The following is a 17,250-nucleotide window of genomic DNA, read 5'->3' as shown; positions in this document are numbered from 1 at the left end:
CTAAGTATAAAACAGCCCAACCCTAACATCTGCTATGACTCCCATTCTGAACTGTTGATGCTGTATCTTGGCCAGTCCACAGAAAATGCATGTCTAAGATAGTGGAATTCTTACATTAGTGTCAGGATGGAAAGGATTATTCACAATGACCAGAACTTCTGGTTAGAACTGTAAAGAATTAAAAATGTTGAAATAAAGGAATATATTAGAAATGGTCCAGACTTAGAATTCAAAGTTGTTGAAGGACATAGTAGTTTGAAAGAGAGGCTTTGTTCTTTCTTTCCAGAGAGGAGAGTGACAGTTTTTTTCCTTTTCAGAATGTTTGTAGAGATCCTGGGTTCAGTGTTCAAATAATGAGCAGTTGTTAAGAAATCACTTTTTTATCGAAGCAGATCTTTTTCCTGAAATGGCTAGCAGTGTAATGAATGAACAGTATTGCTGTTTAATTATCTGAAATACAGGACTCACATAACCACCTAGCCATCTCGGTGCTTCAGTAGTCTTGGTCAGATGGTTGTGTTGCTTTTGTGCAGTTGCAGCTTTGTAGAACTGAAAAAAAAGGGAAGACAACACCGTCCTTAAATAACACCACAGAATTAAATCCCTCAAAATATCACTTTTTTTTCAGAAATGAGATTGTAGCAAAATGATAGTCCTCTTTTTTTGCTCCCCCCAACAGCCGACCATATACCAACAAAGTTATTACATTATGGTATCGGCCTCCCGAACTTCTGCTTGGAGAAGAAAGATACACGCCAGCTATCGATGTCTGGAGCTGTGGGTAAGAGTTTGGTACAGAAGTATAGCAAGCATAACAACAAGCTGGCAATAAATATTTCTGTCAATCTGTACTGGAAGTTATACTGATGAAACTGTATAAAACTGTTTTACAGCTGCATCCTGGGTGAACTTTTTACAAAAAAGCCAATATTTCAAGCAAATCAAGAACTTGCTCAGCTGGAACTTATAAGGTAACTAGCAGGCACTACAACATGGTAGGTGCCTGATAAACTGCCAATCTTTTCCACGTTGAAAACAAGGGTAACACACTGCTAACATTTACAAGTACTTGATTATCATCCTAAGTGAGATATTAGTGGTTTTCAGAGGCACATAGAAGTAAGTGTCTTATGCTTGGATGTGGAGAAGTGTTTCAAAATGCAGCTGGAACTTGTCCTATTACTGAAGTTGTAAGGGAATGTAATTCCTTTTTAAGATGGCAACATAAAATCCTTATAGCAATTCAAAAGAAAACATGGTCATTAAGGATAACAGGTTTGGGAGGAGTAGGTGCTTTGTATGCTACTTGCCTTAAGATCCTGCATTGAGTTTTCCCACACGTGGGCTTTAATATTTTCATATATTTCTCTTCCCTTACAAACTGCCAGACACTTTATGGAGGTGAATATTTTGTTTCTTTCATTATCTCAGTAAATTTTAGCATGGCATGTTTATAACTCCATGGAACCAGTGCATCTTGTTTTCCCCTTTATTTTGCAAGCAGAAATTGCTCTTGATCATAGTTGACCTCGTAAGTGAGGAGAGACTCTCTTCCTAAAAACAAGGGGGAAAGAGGGTGAGTCCTGTAGAACTTACAGAACCAGAAGAGTAAATAAAATTATTTTAAAAATCAAAGTATTAAAAAATGTTAAGTTATATATTGAAATGTTTTTCAAGATAGATTAAATGGCAGTATGCTTCTGTGTAATGTTTTACTAGCTGATGAGAAATAAAGCTTTTAGGAGGTGCACAACATACCAATGATCGTTCTTGGTAGAAGGAACGTCTTGATTTTGGAAATCTTTGCTTTTGTCCACTAGATGGCAGTGAGAGTACAGTCATCAGAAATTTTACCTCCTAGATTTCTTTCTGCTAGAAGAATGCTGGCAGATAGCTGCTTGTAGCTATTTTTCCTCTTCATTTCATTCAGTATTATGCATTTGGAGGCTGTTTAAGTGTAATATATCAGTTTTATTTTATCATTTTATACACAATCTTTGTAACCATCATGTTACAGTCAACAGTTCTACATTTAATTCTTTCTAATTTTAATGTTCAAAGATAGAACTGAAGTAAATTCTGTTAGAAAAAGATAGAATTTATTTATATTTTCCTGAAAGTAATGTATTTCAAACATAGTCAGATTAGTTTGTGTAGCATTAGGAACATAATTAATTCATCCTTAGATCTCTTGCGCAAGCAGTTTAAATCAAATAAATGCAAAAGGTTGAACTAGGGAAAGATATTTTCTTAGCAAGTTTTTCTTTTATGACTGCCTTCATCAAATGTCTTAAACATTGCATGGTAAATTGCCACTCCCATTCTTCTGCTGAGAAGTGTGGTGTTAGGCTGTGCTACCATCCTTGATGGGACAAAACAGGCACGGACAGTGTGGGAGGAGTGAGGCTAAGGACAATTCCATATATGGAGATAGATTAGGCCCAACACAGAAGACTAATAACTGAAGTGAAAAAGCAAAGATAAAAATATGCAAGATTATGCTACTTAAAGCTTGTATCTACCCTTAGGACTTGACTTGTTTTTGTTTTTCCTCCAAGAGCATCTTTGTCAACTAAATTCTTGTTAGTCTTAAAAAGTTAGTACTTCTTCAGGCAAGTTAGTACTTCTTCAGGCATTTGATATTTCTTTCTTCACGGAAACAGCCCAGCACCCACCCTAGATCTGGGATATCCTGTTCTTCAGATCAAATACCTGGAATGGTGTCCAGACATAGTTAATTTTCAGAATGTAACCTTTTGTGCAGGAGATGCTTTAGAGTGGATGGGACACAGAAATAGTGGATTTTGTGAAGTTTAGTCTGTGAAGGGTAGTTACCTTTCTTAGATAATTAACCATTCCTTACTGGTGTTAAGCCTTATACTGTAGACAAATTTTAGCTAAGTGAAACTGAATTTTAAGATTAGAAAATGAGTTTTGTATGTACTGTACTTCTAAGAATAAAACAACAGCTGTGAACACCTGTGCTTTTGGATCTCATACCTTTCTTTTCCCCTCTTTTTGTGCAGTCGAATCTGTGGGAGTCCTTGTCCAGCAGTGTGGCCTGATGTTATAAAATTAGCTTATTTCAACACGATGAAACCAAAGAAGCAGTATCGTCGAAAACTGAGAGAAGAGTTTGCATTGTAAGGACAAAGGATTAGTTTAGTCAATTGTAACAGCATTAAGTGTTCCTGGCATCTTTATGAACTTGATGTATGTTCAGCCAGTTTCCAGAAAACAGTCATGTGTAAAGAAAAATGGCTTTAGATTCTTAGAGGATTCCTGCAGAGCTTGTATTAACCCTTATTTAATAAAGTTTCAAGAAGGGAGAAAGAAGGCCCTAAAATTTCAGCCACCTGTCAGCTTTCACCTAAGGAGACATTTGTTTTCCATGATTGGTACACCTGCTTGCTTTCCCTGTCCGAAAAACAGCTTGGAGTACTTAATTGTTTTTTATTAGGACAACTGGTTACAGCCAAATATGAAGTCTGGTTAATGTTACAGTCTTCTGGGTCATAAATTCATTCAACACAAGAGTTATCTGAACCATGTATTCTAAAATACTGTGTACCACTGGACCATTTTTGTGCAAATATCACATATGAAAGTTATGGAAAGCAGATGGAGATTCAATTTAAAGGGATTATTCCCTTTCTTCATCTGCTTCAGGGTTTAAGATAAATGTATCATCCTGTTTGAACTAACAAGACTTTCCTAAAGCAGTAGAGTTGTTTTGATTGGTCCATACAGAACTGCACCTCTCTGTACACTAAATTCCAGAGTGTCAAGTAATACTGTTGTCTTGGCTTCAAGTGTGTTGGGTTTTCTTTTTTTTCTTTTTTTTTTTTTTTAATGTTATATATGATTTTGTAAGAACAGTATTTCAAGCAAGTCAGCCACATAAACACAGTTGCCCACAGTCACTCTCACCTCTGCTAAAAAGAAAACAAAACAAAAAACAGAAAGAAAAATGCATTTGGGTTTCTATGTTAACAGAGGTCAGTAAAGATGAACTTTATTTGCCTCTTAAGTGTAAGCCCTGGCTTCATTTTAGGTGTTAGTTATTCTAGAGAGGTGTTCTTATTAAAGCTTTTCACTGAAGTATGTGATTCAAAAAACAGTTGATGTTTTTTTCTGTTATGTTCTTTTGCAGCATCCCACCAGCTGCATTAGATTTGTTTGATTACATGCTTGCTCTGGATCCCAGCAAGCGCTGCACAGCTGAACAAGCTCTTCAGTGTGAGTTTCTGCGAGATGTGGAACCATCTAAAATGCCTCCCCCAGAGTAAGTTATTTCCATTAGTAATATTCTTTACACCTACGAAACTGTAACATGTACTGACTTCATTAAGCTCATTGTGCTTCAGTTAAAGTAGCTTGTTGTAGATGAGAATTGTCAATATGTACAGTTGGTGATTCTGCACTGAAATGCAGTTTTATGGCTCGCATGTCACAGTATCAGTAGCTTTCAGGATGAATTTGAATTGATGTGCCTGGCATTAGTGACCATTATTGTCATTTTTAAAAAAGGAATGTATCTGTTTATTGGTGTCCATGTTTTCCTAGGGCTTTGGGGCCCCTCGTGAACTTGAATTACCTTCTTTAATGTTTTTTTCAGGCAAAGAGGTATTAAATTGCTTCTGACAAGTCTCAGGATAACCCATGAAATGTATCAGTCAAAAGACAGTAATAGGAAAAGAATAGTTTACCCCATTCTGAAGGCTAGAGCTTGCTGTAAACTCCCAGAAAGAAGCAATATCTGAATAGAGATTTTTCTCTCTTTGCTGACAGCCCTTAAATGAGGTTAGGGAGGTGTGGACCCGGGGTTTTGCTTCCACCTGTGCTTCCAGGGCTAGCTGTGCTTCTTCAACAGGTGCTCAATCAGGCTGTGATCTTACAGGTCCCATACAATGATAGAATAACGTTGGGTGCAGAATTCTTTAAAGGTATCTGAGAGTTAAGGTAAAATATCATACATGACTTACTGTGCCAAATGAGATGCCTGGTTTTTTGTTTGTGTGGGTTTTTGTTTGTTCTTTCTCTCCTCTGAGTAGAAATGTATTGCAGTGTTCAATAGTTTTATTTGCAGTTACTTGATTGTCACTTTAGGCAGTACAAATGGTATTGGAACAAGCCCCAAGTAAAAGCAATGAAAAAACATCTACAGAGTCTGCATGTTTAACTTTTCCCATGAGATAACTGTCTAATGACAGAACATCTAATAGTCTGAATAAATTGTACCTTCGAGACAGCCTGTGCTGACTTCTTTTTAATTAGTTACCAATTGGAAAAAATACTTGAGCTTTATCTAAGAATTTCGTTAAAAACCTCTCCAGACTTACCTGTTACATATAGAAGGTAGTAATGATCTTGATGCGTAAGACTGAGTATTTTTCCATCATCTGAATATTACTAAACAGCAGTATTAAATATTAAGCTGCTCATTAAAATCTCAGAACTTTACTGCTAATGCGTTTTGAAGTAAGTGAATCGGAAGAAAATTTCTTCTTCTTGTCAGGGCCTTGATAGCACACCTATTCTAGAAACTGATGTAGGAAAATTAAAAACAAACAAACAAACTGTCCTTTGGTATCCCTTTAAAAACTGACACCAACATTTGTCATAGTGAAATGAAAATGATGAGTTCTCAAGAAAGAATAAGGTTGCTCACTTGGAAGAACCATGCTCAGTGCTGATTGCAAGTACAGTAGGATAATTCTCATAGTTTCTTGATTGATCCAAGCTGTTGTTGACTAAATACCTGACAGGTCTTTTGACCTGCTGTTCTGTGGAGGAAGACAATGTAGAAAGCAACTGTCAGAATTTCCTTTCCAGTGATTCTTATCATCTGTCACCTCATTTTTCACATGGTCCTGGGTGAGAAAACTGCTCAGGCAGTTACTAGTAATATGTAAAGGGAAAACAGAAGGACCTGTTTTAATGCCATATCTCAGTATTTCCATAAGCTATGGAATGGGATTCTGTGTTCCTCAAGAGATCTGAATTGGGATGCTTGTAGGAGGAATAATAATCAGAAGACTGAACTAATGTCAGATGAGTTCTGTAGAAGATAGTTTTCCCCTGCTTTTATCTGTCTTAAAGGACTAGAGGTTCTTGTTCTTCCTAGCAACCTAAATTTGGTAGTGTTAGGTACTGCTTATTCCTGCCACATTTTTTTTTTTTCTCAGTTGCCTATGCTGTATGGTTACTAATACTGGATAGCCATATCTGTTACTGTGAACAAATGTAACTGCACAGATGTGGTGCTTATACAAGCAAGAAAATGACATTGATTCTCATAGTAAGATGCATGTTCCTGTTCTCTGCCAGAAAGACCTGCATTTGTGAAATAGGCAACGAAAAGGAGATTTTACCCAGGAAAGCATATCTGGCTTTGGATGTTTCCTGATGTATTTCTAAATTCCAGCAGGTTCATCTTTTCAAATGCTGTGTAATGCATAATTTGAATGTGTATTTTACCACAGTGGTTAAAAACATTTTTTTTTTAAATCTGGATAAAACTGACGATCTCTAATCGTTCTTTGCAGCCTTCCTTTGTGGCAGGATTGCCATGAGCTCTGGAGTAAAAAACGCAGAAGACAGAAGCAAATGGGCATGACTGATGATGCAACAGCGACTAAAGTCCCTAGGAAGGATCTGTCTCTAGGCATGGATGAGAGCAGAACTAACACCCCACAAGGCATGCAAACTTCTTCCCAACTCAAAACTCAGGGCAACTCTAGTGTAGCACTTGGTCAGTAATATTTTCAGTTCTTAAAATTACTTTCTGCTTGGATTGCACCTCTAGAAATTTTAGGTGTTATTTTCAGAGTACTGACGTCTCCTGGATTCTTGAAGGAGGGAACATTATTGTAAGTTAAATCTTTGTTACAAAAGATTTGCCTTTATTTTTGGGAACTAGGCATTCCTTTTTATTCACGTGATTTATTTTTTTAAATCAAACCAGAGCAACTGTCTTGCTCTGTATTTTTGAGGGGGTTTTATCCCTTGCTCACCAGTAAATCTTCTGTAATCCTACTAGTTTGTTTGTACTCTAAGTTCATCATAGTCTTCATAGATTGGGGGAACTTTGGTACTGATAAATTGACAAGAAGGCAGACTTTATAACAGCCATCACTTCAAATAGAAGAGATTACCTCAATACGTCACTTTAGCCTTCATCTTTCCAAGCTGTTTGGGCTAAACCAACAAAAAAGAAACAGTAAACAAACAAAAACAAACCAACCACCCAAATAACTTATCAAAAAGTATTAACTACCTCTGCAGCTGACACAGCCAGTAATTCAGAAACTTAACTGAAATGTCTTGCTTAGATGCTTATGTAGTGAAGAATAATATAAATAGCAGAGTAATGGTCTCCTTATGTGGAAACCAATTGAGATGATCAGCATTGAACACATACCTGGTAAGTTTAGTTTAGACCATTTTTAATTGCACAAAGTGACCTTAAATCCTATGACACTTACACAGATGTTCATCTGAAGAAAAACAATACATGGCTCACTAAGCATAGTAGTTCTTGAATACTAGCTGTCTTGAATCAACTCTTCATTTCATGGTGGAGCAGAACTCCAAATATAGTATGCAAAGATGAATGTTAAATATGTACATATTGTTATTTTCATTGTATTTTTACCACAGGTTATTGCTTCTTGTTCCTATTCATTCTGTTTTTCACTCTGAGCTGATAAGCTGGCTGTGAGCTTCTGCCACTCACTCTGAACTAATATTGTGGCTGTATTTTCAAAGATGTCTTTCTGTAGCCCTTTTTCCCCACAGATGAAAACTGAGGCTTAAAGCCCAGTGGATAGTAGTAGTTTTCCTTGTGCTTCTGTAGCAGTTAGTATGTTGACGGCCTACTGTATTAATCAGACATTAAAATGAAACATTTAAAAAAAAAGAGAAGGAACCTTTCAGAACTGAAATACCTTTTGCACATAATTGGGTAGAAAAATACATCTAGGTATAAAAGAAGAAATTTTCATTGGAGCTTAGACAGTTCAGCATATAGGTGTTTTCTGTATTAAGTGCAGCTCTTCCTGAAATCCTAGTAAACCTTAGTTAAAATTATCCATAAGGCATGCTAAAGGATTAAGTGTACAAATGGAAAATGCATGCTTTAAACAAAACTGTTGCTTTTTTGTGTGTGTGTGCCAAAAAGAGGTTAAAACTAGATAAATCGCTGATGTTCTGCTTCATGACAGAGAACCCTGGTTATTGTATCTTATAATTTAACAGGAACTGCATACAGCTCATTCATTTTGTTCTGGTAGAAACTGATAGGTTTCCCAGAGTATAGTTTGTTCTTGGAATGGACTTGAAACTAGCCAAAGAGTATGTAACAGGTAGGTTAGTTACCCTTTGGGGGCACTTTCTGCTGAATTTGCACACTGACAAGCTGAGAGAATTTTGAATGTAATTTGTTATCTTCTTGAGCATACCATCCTCAGATATCACATAATACTGTTCAGCGTGACAGCTGGGTGAAGTCCAGCATTACAAGGCATTAAAAATAATGGTTTTTATCTACTGCTAAATAAAAGATGGTTTTAATTTTGTATTTAGACATTTAAAATATTTAAAGTCCTTAGAACCTTCCAGAGTAGAGTCCAAGTGTTTGCATCCTGGTGTACATCCACAAGTAGGGTAATTAATTGGTTGTGAGTTTTGCAGCACTTTCCAGCTGTGCTCTTCTTAGTCTTGCAAGGCAACTACTTAATTTTTTGTGTGACTGTTTTTCTCAGGTGTGGCTTTGAATCTGCCAGGAATGAATGTCTTAGTGTATTAGCAGGAAGGCAGAATATGCTCACGTTGACTTGGGTTACACAGACTTGGAGAAAAACACATCCATTTTAATTTTCACCTTCTTTCTTTAGATCCATCTAGTTGTGGGGCGTGCAGCTTCATTTCTCCTTTCAAAATAAAATAATGCAGTGACTGCTTGAAAATCAGAAAATACTTCTATATTCTGACTTCCTTTCTTCTCCTTCATCAATCTCCTCTTACTTGTGTCAACTAAACACAGTTATATAAAACAAACAAACAAGTGTACCTTACAAACCTACATTTTCATGCTACTCAGTGATATTGACTTGTCCTTCAAGCTCAGCATTTGCTTTCTTGCACTGATACTGCTAGCTTCTGGTTCACCTACAGCCTGGTCACTTGAGCAGGTGTTAGAATCCAGATGCTGAATTAGACAGGCCAGAATGTGACTGGGAATGCGTTTTGCAGATGGCCACTTTTTAACAGAGGGATGTGATATGTCAAGGATAGGAAATTTTGTGGGGATTGGAAATCTTACAGCTGCCTAAAGCAGGTGGCCTTAAGCCCCAGCTTAGTTGTATTGTGGAAAATTGAGCTTCAGCTTGATGTATCTCATCTGTCCAAGTGCATGTGTGTGCCCCTTGGAAGTCACTTTCTTTATATTGGATCTTACTATTCCATTTCCTATAGATACTTCCCCAAAGGCAGTTTATCTGTAAAAGCATTCCATTTCTATGTTGTCCAAAACCACGCTTTGCCAGTTGTGACAGCCATGCTAGATTAGTCTTAATTTTGAGTTTCTGAAATATGAAAATTCTGTATAATTCTTAAAAACACCTTTTTTGTCTTTAGCAAAAACAAGCTCTGGACAGCAGTTAAACCAGAATGAAGTGGCAATCCTGCTAAACCTGCTACAGTCTAAAACAAGTGTTAGTTTGGCACAGTTTGCCCAAGTGTTGAATATTAAGGTAAACCCAGAGACTCAGCAGCAACTAAATAAAATAAATCTTCCTGCTGGAATTTTGTCAGCAGGTGAAAAACAGTCAGAACAGCAGCAGCCGCCGCCGCCTCCACCACCACCGCCGGAACAGGAGTCCCTAAAACAGCCGACGGTCACGCAGCCTCCTGTACCACCTGCTCAGCTGAGTCAGCCTAAAGTGGAAACTGATGCTGCCCAGGCAGCTGTACAGAGTGCATTTGCTGTTCTGTTGTCTCAGTTAATAAAGGCTCAGCAAACAAAACAAAAAGATTTGGTGTTGGAGGAGAAGGAAAACGGATCAGGAAATGAAATGTCGTTACAACTCAGGCAGCCTCCAGAGCCAACCACTCCTGCATCTCTCAGCCGGGACGACATGGAATCTCCAGCAACCGGTTACCCACATCTGATCAAGTCATTATATACGCCTGCAGGTACTGAAGGCTTTTATTGCTAAGCAACAGGTATCTTGAGCTGTGATGGCAGCTAGTTTGGGGGTAAAGAGTTAACCTCTTAACGTTACCAGTCTATGTGAGTACAGGAGAGATTATTACAGCAATTTTGTTGCTTACTTTCTTTGCATTGTGACTCTTCAAGTATAACAACACAAGCTGCTGCATTTGTGTTGTTAGTTGGTTTAGTTGGTTTTCTTTGTTTCTTTTTGTTGGCTGGTTTGGAGATTTGCCTGGCTGGACTTAATGTAGTAGGTGCCATACTGACATCAAAAGATGGTCCTTCTAACAGGCATACAGCACCTGTACTTTTTCTGATGAAACGGTTGCCCTGATTGCTTTTTATGGTAGTTTGGGTTTTTCTTGGTGCTGGTGATGGAGAGGACCGGTTCATCTATTGAATTCTTAGATCAAATTTACTGAGTTTGACCGTGTGTTTAGTTAAAGCCTATTTTGAGATGAAGGTTGTGGGTTTTGTTTGTTTGCTTGCTTTTTTTTTTAAATGCTGAGTAGAGCAGTTTCTTAGTGGCAGATTCTGAAGTTGGTTGCCTGTAACTGTCAGTAGCACACATGGCTGAATGCTTCCACTGGATTATAGTAGTGACTTCCTTAGTCGTCCTGATATTTAGAGCTGTTTTTGGTCATCTTGAACTGCTATTTCATCTATCGTGGTTTATTGATGTGTGCTGTGTGCAGCTGTTGAAATATTCTGAAGTGGCTTGGGAGTGGGTTTTTTGCAGCAGGGTGTTAAGATTGTTTCTTATTTGCTTTTAACCTTAAGTTTTGCAGCTCTCTGAATCTTCTGTTCATTAAAACCTTTTCTGATATGTGCCATTTGCAGATATTTTTGTTCACTCTTCTAGCATTTCTCCATTGCAGAATATATTTTTTTAAGGAATGTGCACCGCTTTTCTTAAACTTTGCTTGCTTGGTAATCTTAATATGAGGAGAACCTTGTGTCGCTTTCCTAAGGCAAGTGTGCTGTTGCCTACTCCAAAATAACTAGTAGTAAAACGTAACTGATAAGTTAACAAAAACTGAAGTAATGAACCTCTCTGATGTTCTAGGAAAGAGCTCTTTCCATTCTGGTGTTGTTTTTGCATACTTATATTCCAAAGCTTTTATTTCTCATCTGCGTAGGTCAAGAGGACTTGGCTAGGCAGTCCGAGATGAGGCTCCTGAACCGAACGCCGGAACAGGAACGCCCTCGAATCCTGCCTCCAGACCAGCGTCCCCCAGAACCCCCAGAGCCCCCGCCTCTCACTGACGAAGACCTTGATTATCGGACAGAGAACCAGCATTTGCCTATAACTAACTCTTCAGGAACAGATCCTCATGCGGGAGTGAAAGCGGCGCTTCTGCAGCTGCTCGCTCAGCATCAAGCTCAGGCAACAACAGAGGAGCCCGTACAGACGAGTGTGGATTACCAGGCTAGAGACTCCTATGTAGCAGGCCCAGACTACAAGGACAACTTTGGATCATCTACCTTCTCCTCTGCTCACTATGGCGGTAGCGATGGCATAGGAAGTGGGTCGTCAGGAGCACTAGAACGAAGGAGCTTCCTTGGAAACTCAGATATTCAGCCTTTGGATAACTACAGTACTGCTTCATCTCACTCGGGTGGTGCCCCTCCTCCGTCTGCTTTTTCAGAGTCCTTTCCCAGCTCAGTAACTGGTTTTGGAGACATTTACCTCAACACTGGCCCCATGCTATTTAGCGGAGATAAAGACCATAGGTTTGAATACAGTCACGGCCCAATCTCAGTCCTGGGGAACAGCAGGGACACTTCTGTGGGGCCGGAGAGTACTCATTCCTTGCCTACTAAGATGCACAACTATAGCTATGGAAGTAACTTACAGGAAAATCCCAGTGGCATCAGCCACATGCATGGACAGACCTGGACATCTCCTGCACAAGGACCTGGCTACTCCCAAGGATATAGGGGGCACATTAGTACATCCGCAGTGAGAGGGCGAGGCAGAGGATTACCATTTTGAGTATCTGTTTTTCCTCAGGCACATCGTTTTTATCTGGAAAAACTTTTTTCTTTTTTTTTTTTTCCCTAGCTGCAGTTTAAAGCAGCAGCAGTTCAACAGACTTGAATAATATTAATTCAACAGCTTTATTTTTATGTGGAAAAGGGTCTTGCATACAGTAGGAAAAGTTACAGATGCTTAAAACTCATGCTGTCTGAAAAATAGATGAATTGATTGTACATGTTCACAAACTAGTTCTGAATTTTATTTTATTTTAATTTTTATTTTATTTTAATTTTTTTTTTTTGTATTTTGGCAGTTTTAAGTGGATGCTAAATTTAGGGACATCAGCTTTTTACGGCACTCTTTCAGATCTTCTGAACTATGCACATTTGTGCTTTTTTTTGTAAGTTTGGACCAACTTTTATGTAAAAAAAGAAAAAAGAAAAAAAGAATTTTACAACAATCAAAGCAGGGCACTGATTTGTTTGGTATTTTTCTTTTTACAGAACTACCTTTAGTCAAAGGTCACTGTCAGTCATTGCACTGCTTTCAGTGTTATTGTGGAAGGCGTACTTTGTGCTCATTTCAGATAATAAAACACAACCTTTCTCTTGATGCAAAATTTTATAAATATTTGGTCAATGTTAATTTTTTTCTTTCCAAGAAAAGAAAAAAAGAAAAGAAAAAAAGAATGGATGTTCTGGTAAAATGTTCTCTCCATCTCCCGGGCTTGTTTATATATAAACTGTTTTACTTGAATGGTAAGTGCCTTAACACGTAAGCTTAAGGTCTGCAAAAGTTGGAAGTACTCTATAAATCAATGCTAAAGTAATACTGAAACCTAGGTAGTTAACAAGAAGATCAGATAATAATAGGAAACTCAAATAGGTCATAACTTTGTGTTGTTTACTTCATGTGGACCAGTTATTTAGACATCTAATCTTATCTTGATCAAGTCATAATCTCCAAATTGAACTTGGTAAGAAGCTACAAAAGTGAGAAGAGCGTAGTTTTTCCTCAGCTCCTCTTTGGAGTTGTAGTAATTGATTCACTTCCTCTGCCAAATAAACTATGCTTCTTATGTCCTTTCCAAGTGGTGAAAAGGTTTTTTCCTCTCGAATGTCAACAGCAGTAGTTACTGTTATGTGAAAAGCTGACGCTATCTCCTTTCTTAGGACAACTACTACTGCATTATGGGAAGTAAACAAAGGACAATGACCAGTATTTAAAGCAAACATTTTACACTAGTTTTAATTCTGTAAACTCTTGATTGTGCCAACTAATGGTCCTCGTATCTGCTGTTCCACCAAGTATTCTAGTGTCGGATTTGAGTCTCTCTGAACAACCGATAAAATAACTGTAGTGAAAACTCTTAATTAACCAAGAGCCACTCCTCAATCATCATTACATCGAGCATGGTTTTTTTTTTTCCTGTGATGACAAGTGGTCCCTCTCCTGCAGAGAGGAGGTATGGTTATATTTTGCATGTACGTAAAAGAATGTTTTTAAAGCCCATATTGGAAACAATTTTCCAACTGATTATCCAGTTGACAAATCGGTACCTTATGTAACTGAGTGTTTAATTATTACTTTTTAAAAAGTAAAATTTCTACTTACACTATTTCAAATGTAGTCTTGTCAGTGACTTTTTGGACTTTCAGAATAGAAGCCAAAGCTGTTGATGTTTTGTTTTAATTTAAAAACCTGGTTCTTGTTTATGGCCAAGTACCACGTTGCAGAGCATGGAGAAAGTCACTGTGCTGACTTACGTAGAGTGAGGATCTGGCAGATGGGAGATGGAGACGTCCCTGTAAGCCCAGCAGCTGCCTTCACTAGGCACAGAAGGGAATCCTGCCCTCTGAAAACAGAATCAACCCAGACAGTGAGGAACAAACGCTTGTGGCCGTGTGCTTTAGGAAAACCACAGCTTGACAGTGGCGGTGCACTAGGTAGGTTTCCTTGAATAAGGGCACACCCCAGTAACATTTTTCTGCTAGTTGAAATTTAAAGGCAGAAATCATTATTCCCATTTAGGTACAGACAGTGTCAGTAGAGGCTTTTTTGTTTACTAATTGATAGAAAAAAATTCCCAGGAGGTTCAGACAGGTTTTTTTTGTTGTTGTTGTTGTTGGTTTTTGAGTCAAGCAAGACTTTTATTGCTCTTAGGCCATTGTTTTCACTAGAAACATGCAATCTAGTGTTACTCTACTGCACTTCCAATATGAAAAAGAAAAAGCAGGCAAGTTAAAATGGAAGGTAGATTTCAAGGAGGACTATGTTGTTTGTCTTTCAGTACAAAAATGTAAGGCAGTTATAATGCCTCCTGCATCCTTCCTGGAGGTAAACATTAGGTTATTTTAGTTCATTTAATGCAGAGCCGTCAGTCTGTAAGTGAAGGAGAGGCAGTGCAGCACCGTTGCTGGCTGGCATCACTCTGCTGCTGCACTGTTCTGCTGAGATGGAGTTTAGTCTTCAGATGTAAAAACAAAGCCAACGTGGGTAACTAACTGTGGCTGTGATGGATACAAAGGAGATGGAGTAGACAGCTGACTTCCAGATGGATCTAAACCAAAACTTGTACACTGTTACAGATGCAAAGTTCCCCAGATTCAGTTTAAGGATTACTAGCCTGTGACCGAAGACTGTTTGCCTGGGACAGCGGTGCTGGTGTAGCACAGGGGGGCATTCAGCATGGGATGATGGCTGAAGAAGGAGGCTGCTGCCTTCTCTGCAGCCTGGGGATCTGCCTGGCTTCCCCTGGGCTGGGCCTGGTCTAGGAGTTGTCCAGGCCCGAGGACTGCCCACCTTTGGTTGTGCTGGCCCTGCGTGCGATTTATCAACATTTCTTTACTGTACCATATTACGAGGTGCTTACATTGGTTCAGAATTTGACCCTTTCGAACAAACGTTACTTAGCAGAGTGAGTCAGTGCTAGTGCGACGTTTGGCTTCGTGTGGCCGTTGCGTTTCTGCCGCAGTAGCAGGCATTCTGAAAGCCGCGTGTTTTTCTCTGGAGCCCGTGGCTTTTTGTTACTTTCCCACCTTCCTTTGGGTTTACATTTTCTGTGCTGCAATTCCAAAGTGTGCTACAGAGACCTGGACACCACATCAAAAAAGTAAGTGTTGTGTGTTTGTGTTTCTAAAACATAGCAAAGTACTGTAACCATGGACTGTGGAGTAGCAAGTGTTCATTATTTATATTGAGCAGTCGTTAGCCATACCAAGAGGAGAAATGTGAGCGCGACTGGACTGCTGTGGATGTGACTTAAGAGGCTTAGAGTGCTAGAACACTTAAAATCGGCCAAAGGGAAAGGAACTGACTTCTATCATGGATCGCTGGTTGTTGCCTGAAACAGAAGAAGGAATGGTGTTTGGGAAGGGGTGTAAAAATACATGTCTTTAAGTGTTAATATCCCTGGGGAGGTGGGTGGAAATTAAATGGCAAATTTCTGTATTTTTTCCACAAAACAAGTCTATGTTGAATTTTCTTCTTGCCACAGCAGTGTGACAGCAGAGGTGCCGAGTGCCGCAGTGTTGAGCTCTCCAGAGTTTGGAGCTCTGCCCTCCTGCTGGGCCCTGCTACAGGCCAGTTCTGGTTGCAGTAGGGTCTGTTTGGTCACTGACAGTGAGGATACACGATACCTCTTGTCTGTGGGCAAACTGGATCTCAGACCGTGAATTCTGTTTCCAAGAGAGGAAGTCTCATGTAGTTCTTGCATTTTCTTAGTTAATGAAACGCACGAGCATTTTACATGCAGCATTTCTCCAGTCTGTTGTTACAGGGTTTGTATAGGAGGAAATTTGGCTGTTTCCCTTCTTGATGGTTGTGGGATGTTCTTCATACATGAGTGTGTTAAGAAGATAGAGAATCACAGAAAAGTGATACGAGTTCTGTATTTAAAATTGAAATGACCTTGGGTTAAAGTCGAACTAACTTTTGCTTATCAGGGTGAAGAATACTTTATTGCAGGAGTTATTTCAAGACAACGTAATTTAAAATAATCAAACTGTTATGCTTCAGCTTGCTTACCCTTCGTTATTTTAAGCCATTTGTATATAAATGTATCGTGTGGCTTGTAAATAAAATACATGAAAACTTGAAGTCTCTCGCTGTTTTTCTTCTTCGGTTATCAAAGGGGATTCTAAGAGAGCTTTGGATTAATTGCTTTCTCAAGATCCGAGGGAATGTGATTTTTCAGTATGTTAAAATGTTGTTTATTATTCAAACTTCTCTGCCGCTTCTTGAAGAACTGCAAATGCTCACTGCTGGCAGCTCATGGTTTGGCAGCGGTGTTGTGAGCATGGCTGCGTGCTGGGGTGCAAGTCAGAGGGTGAGTGGGAGGGTGCTGCAGCTTCAACCATCTCCTACCTGAGTGTTTTTAGGGCAGGGTACAGTTAATAGGACATTCTTTGCTAGCTCTGGCCAAGCAGGAGCATGGTTGCTGTTCTCCTCTCCAGCTCCATTAAGAGGCTGGTATGTGTGCTAAGGAGTAGTGTGAATCGGAAACAAAGGGATGGGTATTCTCAGGATCTGGTGATGCACTGTTGCTGCTGGGGCAGTAAGGCAGATTGAGCATGGCTCCAGCTGTTGTGCTATGAGTGCCTCTGGCCTCACTGCTTTGTTTTCCTGCTGTATCAGCTAATATAGTGGAAAAAAAAGATGCTTTTTCCTGCAAATGCTGTTTTCATCCAAAGCCAAGCCACTTGCTGTACCTTCTACACCGTTAGCTGCAGGCCGAGCAGGAGGCTGCTGCTGTTACACCTGCAACTTGTTGATGAAAGCCCCATAGAGAGGGTGTAGGGGAAGTCAGTGCTGGTCATGCTGACACATTAGGCTGAGAGTGCCTAGCAGCGGCCAAAAGGATCTTCTTGTCTGGATGAAAATATATTGGCGGCAGCTCTGAGAAAAGCCTGAATAGTTATTCAGGCAGGCAGCTCGTTTCACATTATGCAAGTGGAGACCTACACACAGCAGATCAGATGGGTGCATGACATGGGCTGTGAGAGGGGCAGTGGGAATCATCCCAGCTGGATCTGTGTGAGCTGATGTTCTAAAA

General features: G+C 39.3%; 1 protein-coding gene across 5 annotated transcripts in view; it reads left to right on the top strand.

Annotated features, from left to right (window-relative positions):
- Positions 1-12,855, top strand: part of CDK13 (cyclin dependent kinase 13) — a 53,414-nt gene extending 40,559 nt beyond the window's left edge. For 2 of the 5 annotated variants that reach the window (XM_072328483.1, XM_072328482.1), the window contains exons 8-14: positions 680-781; positions 894-971; positions 3,027-3,143; positions 4,154-4,285; positions 6,549-6,754; positions 9,640-10,197; positions 11,356-12,855. In XM_072328483.1, the coding sequence (XP_072184584.1) occupies positions 680-781; positions 894-971; positions 3,027-3,143; positions 4,154-4,285; positions 6,549-6,754; positions 9,640-10,197; positions 11,356-12,212 (2,050 nt within the window). In that variant the 3' untranslated portion in view covers positions 12,213-12,855. The remainder of the gene's footprint in view (positions 1-679; positions 782-893; positions 972-3,026; positions 3,144-4,153; positions 4,286-6,548; positions 6,755-9,639; positions 10,198-11,355) is intronic. The other 3 variants (XM_072328486.1, XM_072328485.1, XM_072328484.1) reach the window with 2 other exon arrangements.
- Positions 12,856-17,250: the final 4,395 nt, after the last annotated feature.

This window comes from Excalfactoria chinensis, chromosome 2 (genome assembly GCF_039878825.1).
Source record: "Excalfactoria chinensis isolate bCotChi1 chromosome 2, bCotChi1.hap2, whole genome shotgun sequence".
Lineage (NCBI taxonomy): Eukaryota > Metazoa > Chordata > Aves > Galliformes > Phasianidae > Excalfactoria > Excalfactoria chinensis.
Note: the sequence above shows the minus strand (reverse complement) of the source record. Positions and strands in the feature narration are given on the sequence as shown.